This window comes from Psilocybe cubensis, chromosome 10 (assembly GCF_017499595.1).
Source record: "Psilocybe cubensis strain MGC-MH-2018 chromosome 10, whole genome shotgun sequence".
In the NCBI taxonomy this organism is placed as follows: Eukaryota; Fungi; Basidiomycota; class Agaricomycetes; order Agaricales; family Agrocybaceae; genus Psilocybe; species Psilocybe cubensis.
Window position 1 is genome coordinate 1,161,880 of NC_063008.1, and position 8,912 is coordinate 1,170,791.

Here is an 8,912-nt window from a genome sequence, read left to right on the forward strand (position 1 = left end):
AACGACGACGCAGGTTCTCCGTGCTACACACCGCTCATCATAACGACTTTTGGCTTAGAGGCACATATACCCCTTTCACCCTCTCCTTATCCAGCCAACGATCGTTCGGTCTTTTCCCCCGATACCGACCTTGCATTGATCATCGACGCTCCATCCTCATATCACGACAAGCTCAGATATCGTTTTGCGTGACATATGGCGTATCAGGTTACACAGGCCTCTCTCACCCCATCACGACCGCCGCCGCAAGCCCCTCAACGACGCGGTACGGACAACTCGCAGGGTTACAGCAGCAACGCTTCTCTTGCTAACTCTGGTTACAACTCGTCGTTCACTTTCACGCCTTCGTCTCCGTCGAGTTCATCCTACAATTCGCCCTATTCAGGGATCGGAGGTTCTCCAAACCGTGGCCCTGACGATGCGTCTGGTTCGCAGGTGGTTAGAAGTGGCGCTGTCAGCATGAAGGAGGACGCCTTTGGCAACTGGATATTCCAGAGGAAGTGGCTGGTGCTCAGAGACCAGACACTCTCATTCCACAAAAGCGAGGTGAGTTGTTGATGTTGCCCAGTTTTCTTTCATTGTTTCGTCGGTATTGATGGCACTGCTAATCTGTAGTCATCACCTCAACAAATCGTCATATGGCTCCGTGACATTACAAATGTTGAGCGCATAGATATGAAGCCTTATTGTTTAGCTCTGGAGGCCAAAGATCGAAGATACTTTATTGCTTTGAAGAGCGACGAAGAGCTCTATGGGTGGTTGGACGACGTCTACTCGAGAAGTCCGCTCATGGGCGTTAGCAACCCCACCAACTTCGTCCATAAAGTTCACGTTGGGTTCGACCCTCTCTCGGGTGCTTTCACAGTGCGTATTCCGGCCACATCGCAATGTTGCCAATACTAAACATTCGTACTGCAGGGTATGCCTGAGCAGTGGACGAAATTATTGACGAAGTCAGCAATTACGAGGGAGGATTACGCAAAGGATCCTCAAGCCGTGCTGGATGTCTTGGAGTTTTACACGGATCATCAGAAAAGGGAACTCGAGGATATGTCGCTCGGTGAGTCCTTCTCTTTTTGGTCTAAGCCGAGCAGGCATTCTTAAATCCCTATCAGGTGCTCCTGCTCGCTTCAACGCCGGGACAGGCTTCGGCGGTGCGAGTAAATTGAACGACAACGGTCGGCCAGGCATCAAACGACAGGAATCGTCACCACCAGGCCTAGGGGGTGACACTGACAATCTTCCCAGTGCGGCCGCACGAGCTGCGGAGCTTGTGAATGGCTCTCATGTCGCCAGCGCGATATCCACCGTTCAGGGACCACGAGGCCCTCTCCCAAACCCACAGCCTCCTCAAGCGTCGCGCCCAGCGCCTCCTCGACCCCTTATGACAGGGACTCGGCCTGCACCCCCCACGCCCGGCCAATCAGGCAAAGTTGATTTGACGCCTAATGCTGCCGATCTGCGCGCTCGAGCGAAAGCGCAAGGACCGCCACCCAACGCTATACCAGCCAGGAATGACTCATTGCCCGCATTACCTGACCAGACGATCAAGCAGCAGCAGGAGCGTCAGGAACAGCTGTGGCAGCAGGAACAACAGCAGCGGCAGCAGGAATCACGGGTGGAGCAATGGCAGAAACAACAGCAGCAACAACAGGAGGAAGACAGGTATCAGCAGCAGCAACAGCAACAGAAGAATCTGGATTTGCCACGTCCTCAGATCGCTCCATCGAAATCTTCTCCTGCAACGACTTCCCCTGCATCCCAACCCGCGCCGGGCCCTGCTGGCTCTACCACCGGTCCACCGCCTGTCCTCCCCTTGCAGCCGTCAAAAAAAATACAAATCCAGGCTCAAGAGAAGCCGACCAAGTTGGCGGCGAATGGTGGGGTTGCCGCTGCCGCTGCGGCCTTGGAGAAGCCTAAGGAGAAGGAGAAGAGGATCAGCACGATGACGGAGGTGCAGATCATGGAGAAGCTCCGCCAGGTTGTCAGCGACGACGATCCGAAGTTGCTGTACAGCAAGATTAAAAAAGTTGGTCAAGGGTAAGTTTTCTTGTTCTGTCTTTTATGGCCGCCCATTCCGCTCTGTCTTCTGTTCCCACTCCCCTTTCCCGTGGTGAGCGGTGCCGGAATGACAATCTTCGGGCGGCAGTCTTTCTGACTTGTGAATGATGCTGATGAAAATTTCCTTTCTTTTACCTATACTTTCGTAATACCCTCTCGTTATTCGGTCATCAGAGCATCTGGACACGTGTACGTTGCCAAAACCCTCTCCACAGGCAAAAAGGTCGCCATCAAGGAAATGGATTTGTCTCACCAACCGCGCAAGGAGCTCATCGTCAACGAAATTTTGGTGATGAAGGAATCCCAGCACCCAAATATTGTCAACTTCTTGGAGTCATATCTCGTTAAGAATAATGAGCTTTGGGTGGTCATGGAATACATGGAAGGTGGTGCTTTAACGGATATCATCGAGAATAACCAGTTGGAGGAGGATCAAATTTCGAGCATTTGTCTCGAGGTAGGATTGTGCTTTTTTATAAGATATGTGATGCTGATGCAGCGTTCGCGTTAATTTTAGACTTGCAAAGGACTTGGACATCTTCACAGTCAAAGTATCATCCATCGTGATATCAAATCCGATAATGTTCTGCTCGACGCTCAAGGCCGAGTTAAAATCAGTACGTTGTGCCCTATTTTCATACACCACCACCAACTGAACATTCCCTTTTCTGCGTTTCTCTAGCTGATTTCGGGTTCTGCGCTAAATTGACCGACCAAAAGTCAAAGCGCGCGACAATGGTTGGTACACCATACTGGATGGCACCTGAAGTCGTCAAGCAAAAGGAGTATGGTGCCAAGGTCGACATTTGGTCCCTCGGCATCATGGCTATCGAGATGATTGAAAATGAGCCTCCTTACCTAGACGAGGAACCGTTGAAGGCGTTGTATTTGATTGCGACGAACGGGACTCCAACTCTCAAGAAGCCCGAGGCTCTCAGTCGAGAATTAAAGGGATTTTTGGCGGTTTGTCTGTGTGTGGATGTCGGTAGTCGGGCGACTGCTAATGAATTGCTTGAGGTAAATATTATTATTTTAGTAAACCATCTTGAAATTGGAGGCTTACAAAATTTTACAGCATGAGTTCTTGAAGAAGGCTTGTGCGCTATCAGGCCTTGCTCCTTTACTACGATTCAAGACCGGGAAGCAGGGTTCATGAACATGATCGCACCTCCCTTTACCTTTCAACTCACTCGGCCCACTATTGTCCTTCTATTCTTACTACTTACCAGCTTCCATCCCCGCGCGGTCCCTCGTTGCCTTCAGTTGTCCACGTCCTCGTGGTTTCCGCGGATATCTGCTTTATCACAGGTTCTATGATCAGTTCAGCTCATTACATGCGTCTGTTAGAAGAAATAATCCACACCGGGCGTTTCTATATATGCGTTGTGGTGGCACTGTCGCGGCGGCTCTCAAAACATTGTATTTTCCTAACCTTTTCCTCTTTTTGTTCACCATCACTTCGTCACATCGCCCTCATAAACAATTTTATCCTTCTGGTTGCTGCTTGATCCATCCATATCCATTTTTTCTCTGTGATTCAGTTCTTTTGTAGCCGTCTCTCGCCTTTTTTTGTGTGACTTGAATATTTTTCCCCCCTCAGTACTTCGGTGTTCAGCAAACAACTTTCGCTTCTCTTCCCGTTCTCTTCCCGCCACACCCACCTCCCTGTTCTCTCCTTTCTTCCTTTCTATCTCTCCTGGTGTCCTTGGGACCTGTTCGGATATCCTTCTTCAAAACCTATTTCCCCCTTCCTCGTACTTTTTTTTTGTCTCTTTAACTCTCTATATATCCTTTTGTCCTAGCCCTTTTCCTTCCTCTTTTTTTCAAACTGCAATGTCAATGTAATTTTTTTCTCTCTCAATTCTGGTTCTGGTCCTCGGCTCCGTTGCCCTGCGTTTGTGTTGCTTGGTTGGTGCTCTGAATCCTCATTTTTCTTCCCATTCTTTCGGGTGTTGGTGCTCAAACTCTCAATGTGCTGGAGGCTGTGGAAGATACGTTCCCCCTTGTGAGCGGGCAAGGCTCAAGACCACGTTGTTCAATTTGGGATCCTGGAATCCCCCAATTTCTGCTGGACGCCTCATGTTGAAGTTGAAGGCTGGCCACAAATCTGTAACGTCTGTTTCGCAGTATCCTTTTCTGGGCCGACTTTACTGATCTGTATGATGCCAGATGCTGTTGTTGAAAACGGTTCTTGCAAGCAATCCTGACCACTGCCACTGAGCGAAATGATGTCTGGTGATATAGTTCACTGGTTTGAGTATTCCTTGGGATCTGGAAGCTCACTCTTTACCACTGAAAACTGATGTTATGAGTCTCATCTCTGGGATATCTGGACCGCCTCTAGGGGAAGTTGTTCTAGCGGGAGATGCTACATGGTAGTTCACTGGCGACTGCTGCGAATCTCACATTTGGAAAGGCTACTGTATCTCTTGAACAGGCTCTGATGATCTTGCTGTTGAACAGCTTGAGGCATGTTATGCACCCTTACTTTACTCAAGTGGCTCTCGACAGTAACCTTTGGTTATTCTACACACTCATCTATCCCAAGTGTGCACCCAAAAAGAAGTTCGGGTGTCGTATTGCCACCATGAATGAGTCGATAACCGTCATAGCGGGATCAATGGCGGGGGCGGCAGAGGAGACAAGCAGGCTACATATATCCTGTCCGCCATCGTTGAGTCGGAAGCGGAGGGAGGCGGCACACAAGACTTATTGGCGAGTAAAGAGAGGCGGAAAGGGCAGCAGGCAGCGACGGACAATTACAAGGTTTGGATGGGCAGTGGCATTACGAGCAGCCTTGTGCTGTTCGTTGATTGGTCACTGGGTTGGATTCGCCACAGAAACCCACTACTAAGCACTCTCACATTCACCCGTTGTTGATCACCGCGACGTTCTAAGCAAACCCTTGCTTTCTCTACTTGGACGAACTTTGTTTACGGGTGCATTTCTTGTGACCTAACGTTAACCCATAAGTATACAACTTGGGTGCATTAAAAATTTTAGAACAGGAAAATCAGTGGCCGGAGTTCTATAGACAGACTATCGATGGTTTGATCAATGGTTTTCTTACCTAGGAACTAGGAGTGTTGAAGTTTGGAGTTCTAGCTGCACACCTTTCGTGGATTAGAGATTTGAGAACAGGAAAACTGTAATCCCCGGAAGCTTATGGACAGACTATTTATGATTTTATAAATGTTTTCCCACTTGTGCCACTAGGAAAGTTGAAGTATGGAATGCTGGACTTAAACTTGCGGGCTCATTAGGACGGTATGACCAAGTCCAGAAGTTTCTAAATATTTGTTAGCTTATACGAGAAATTTAGGTCGTCTCAGAGGCCAATTCAAGTTATAAAAGACACATTTGATCCATTCATCTAATATCCAGTATCTCCAAGTTTGATTTACTGCCCTTAAAGAAGGAACAACACATACAACACATCAAGCATGTTATTAAACATCGTCAAGTTGACAGGAGCACTCTCGTTCATATTGTGCTTCTCCTGGGTGAGCGCCGAATCTGGCCCTGGAACGTTAATAGTGCGTTATTCTGTTATGCGCGATATATAAATTGCCATTCATTTGTTTTAAGCCTTCTAGCAATGTAGAATGTGCAGACCCCAAGCTCACTACCCGATACGTTACCCTATTTGACGCCAGTCGGACTACCCACCTGGTTGGTCGACACTGGCAAGTATTAAACAGCGATAACAGTGGAGAATGGGCCTTCCAAGGAGACACTTTTTGCGCTTGGGCATCCCCGCAGAACTCTACGAACGCAATGTATCTTTTTTTCAACCGGCCCACCACGGACTACCAGTTTCTCCTCTCCTCGAATGGCTCTGTCCCCGTTTCGAGTGGACTTGAGAATGAAGGTATCACGTCATACGTGTACGCAAACGAAAGGCCAGAGTGCGGAACTGTCCCATTGTACGCGCTTTCTGCACCAAGTGTTGGCGACCATGTGTACACTATTTTTGAGGACGAGAAAGATTTGCTGCTCGCGGGGGGACCTGGGTGGGTTGATGAAGGCATCATTGCTCATGTACTCCCTTTGAAACGTATGTCGTTCGCATCTAATCAACATATATACTCACCAAGCTCACTGTTAAGACTGCGCATTCACGTATTGATAATGTCTGGTATTGTGGTCGAAACAAGAAGGGATTACTGTCTATACTGCACTCGATAGCGTTGATGTGAACAATATAGACCACAGACTTCATTCTAAGACTAATCTGCTACCCTGACAAGGAACCGGTGGTGACCAGGTGACAGATCGATGTGGAACATACCCCGGAGAGGTGCATGTTAACCAGTGAGAGTATATTTGGAGTGGTAATGAACTACGAAAGCAATGTCGATGAATATGTATGTAGTACATGTAGTTTAAATCGTTGATATCTGTGCTTCAAATTTACAAATGAATTTCGATGTCGATAGCGTGGCAGGTCGTGACATTGCGAGCATGGATTGAATCAGGAACGCTTTACTTTTCCTTCTTCTCCGCCAACCAGTCTTTGAAAAATTCATCAAAGTCCGGAGGGCCATCTTCATCTTCCACCTCCTCAAACTTTTGGTTCACAGGGAAATCGGGTTCGTCGAGAGATATTTCCTTCATCGACGCATCAGCGTCATCTTGCGCGGTGGTCTCTTGTGCACCCTCATTCAATAGGATGTCCGAGTTGTTTGTGTCTTGCAGAGTGGTTTCGTCTACGCCTGTGGTGTCGGACGGGCAGATAGCTGTATGTGGTACATAGTGATCGTGGGTGGCATGCCATGCAATCCACCTGTTGAAAAATGAAAGCTGGAGTTGTAGCGGAAAGGAAGTCACGTAAGCCAAAATATCTGGGCAAAATCCACTTGCACTTGATCCCTCACCCTGAACAGGTCCCCATTCCTAAGATACATCCGAATTGTTGTGCTTTTGAAAGCCATAAACGCCATTTGATTGGGGCTTTCTGTGCCGTCATCTGACTGAAGAAATAAGCGGTCAGGCATAGTCGTCGCGGCGTAAGACGTCAAGATCTTACAGGACTATTGAGGGCATAATGCTGTTCAGACTTGGAGAAATCTTTGGACTCTTTGCTATCCATTTTTGTGGGCTTGTAATCGTTACATCAGGCTTCAGGTCGTATAAATTGAATCTTACAGTACCTCTAACGTGGATGCGAGTTATAGATCAGGGATGTGTATTATCAGACTCTTCTGGAACGCTGGTACTGGTAATGAAAGTAAAAGAACCTGAGGGTTTGAAGGTCAACAAACTTTCGGTAGTTATAGTCGTATTTTGATTGGCTGCCCGGAATATTCGGCGGGTTTCTTGAGATTCAAATTGGGGATTCAAGTCCTACAAAACAAAGAATCTTCGGTAACAAAGGGCACCGGGGCTGTGACAGCAAGGTCGTGTAGGGCAGGTCAGTTTAATATATTTACACATACAACCCATCGTCTCGTCACTGTTTACAGAATATGGATGACCTGTTGGCCGAGCCAAACTTCAACTTGAAGTATTATGTGCTGGTGCATGTATAGTGATTCGTCCCCTAATGTGTTCAATACTATCTAACCTGAATATCAGCGATGTTAGTGACCTAATAAAAATCCAGAATATAGACATCAAGGACGCATCGACATGTTCCTCCGTGACATTCGGCTATGTTGTGACCTCCATAATGATGCAAGTTAATTTCCGCGGAAGGCCGGTTGTTCAACTAGAATCGGCCTTTGATTATTGATAATATAACATCTTCGAATGTAGCACTCAGAGCTTGGCTTGTTCAACTCAAAAGGATCTACTGAGAGGGAAAGCCATGCAAATATATCCCCAGGCACTCAAGGGTATAGGAATGGGAAAAGCCGAATTTTGATGCAAGAAGCTTGCCGGTCCATGCCGGATTTGCAAATTGTCACACATGATGGCTGGTGACTCGGGACTTCTGTGGAACGACGGTTTAGGGCGTGAATGGTTCCTTTGTCGGTCGCAAGCTGTTGCCACTTCATTTCCAGATCACTATTCCTCCACACCACTATCTCGGACTTTGTTTGGCACTTGGAAAACTACGTCTATCTTATTAGCATTAACTTCCAGTTATCAAATTTTTCAAATTGGCATTTGCAGAGCGCAATGATTCAGTGTGGATGTCGATCAACCCAAAGTGTTACATCTTGTCAGAATAAATGGATTGCAGGATAGATCTTCTAAGCATCCCACTCAAGCATTGGAAATCCAGGAAAGAACCAGCCATTAACCCCGATTTTCACAAACCGGACCAGATGTTAGACTTCAAATCAAATATCGGATCCCATGGCTGCTTTAGAGCGTACTCAGAGCATGGTGGGCTCTAAGAGTCCCTGGCCCAGCTAATACAAATTGTCGGCCTATGAGACCAATAAACATTACTCTAAAGATAAATTATGTTCTTTATTTCAAAGAGTCGCTACCAGGTATACCCTTACGTATAAATCTAGTCACTTTTGGAGCAATACATGCTTTCGTCATACAACTATCTAGAACAAAGATTGAAGCTCAAATGACCTGTCAACGGCATCCGGTGTTGGGAAGAATAAATCGCAGTCTTCCTCTGACTGGATCATCTTCCAGTCGCTGTGCACCTCTTCAGCCCCTCCTACATGAATCTGCAGGCAGAATTAGTCAAGTCACTGTGTGTGTAAATGAGATGAACTGACCGCTGATACGCTGGCGTGCGAGGCTTGAGATAATTTCTCGGAATTTTTTCCCGTAGGAGCAGAGGAATTTGCAGGCGAACCAGTGGCTGTTCTTGCAATTTCTCCGGCCTTCGATGCACCTCGAGAGTGCCGCTTAGGCTTGGTCGACGTCGAGCTCTTCTTCAT

The 8,912-nt window shown here is 47.3% G+C and overlaps 3 protein-coding genes across 3 annotated transcripts; 1 reads left to right on the forward strand and 2 right to left on the reverse strand.

Annotated features, from left to right (window-relative positions):
• Nucleotides 1-195: 195 nt before the first annotated feature.
• JR316_0010652 (Serine/threonine-protein kinase CLA4) lies at nucleotides 196-3,217 on the forward strand (the record flags this gene model as incomplete). Its single annotated transcript, XM_047896317.1, has 8 exons — nucleotides 196-546; nucleotides 616-864; nucleotides 919-1,060; nucleotides 1,116-2,040; nucleotides 2,236-2,518; nucleotides 2,579-2,678; nucleotides 2,744-3,078; nucleotides 3,137-3,217. 8 exons carry the CDS (start codon nucleotides 196-198, stop codon nucleotides 3,215-3,217), a joined length of 2,466 nt encoding a protein of 821 aa, XP_047744362.1.
• Nucleotides 3,218-6,546: 3,329 nt separating this feature from the next.
• JR316_0010653 (uncharacterized protein) lies at nucleotides 6,547-7,153 on the reverse strand (the record flags this gene model as incomplete). The annotated part of the gene is made up of 3 exons (XM_047896318.1): nucleotides 6,547-6,847; nucleotides 6,892-7,034; nucleotides 7,091-7,153. The coding sequence occupies 3 exons, from the start codon at nucleotides 7,151-7,153 to the stop codon at nucleotides 6,547-6,549; spliced, it is 507 nt and encodes a 168-aa protein (XP_047744363.1).
• Nucleotides 7,154-8,567: 1,414 nt separating this feature from the next.
• Nucleotides 8,568-8,912, reverse strand: JR316_0010654 (uncharacterized protein; the record flags this gene model as incomplete). Its single annotated transcript, XM_047896319.1, has 2 exons — nucleotides 8,568-8,696; nucleotides 8,748-8,912. The coding sequence occupies 2 exons, from the start codon at nucleotides 8,910-8,912 to the stop codon at nucleotides 8,568-8,570; spliced, it is 294 nt and encodes a 97-aa protein (XP_047744364.1).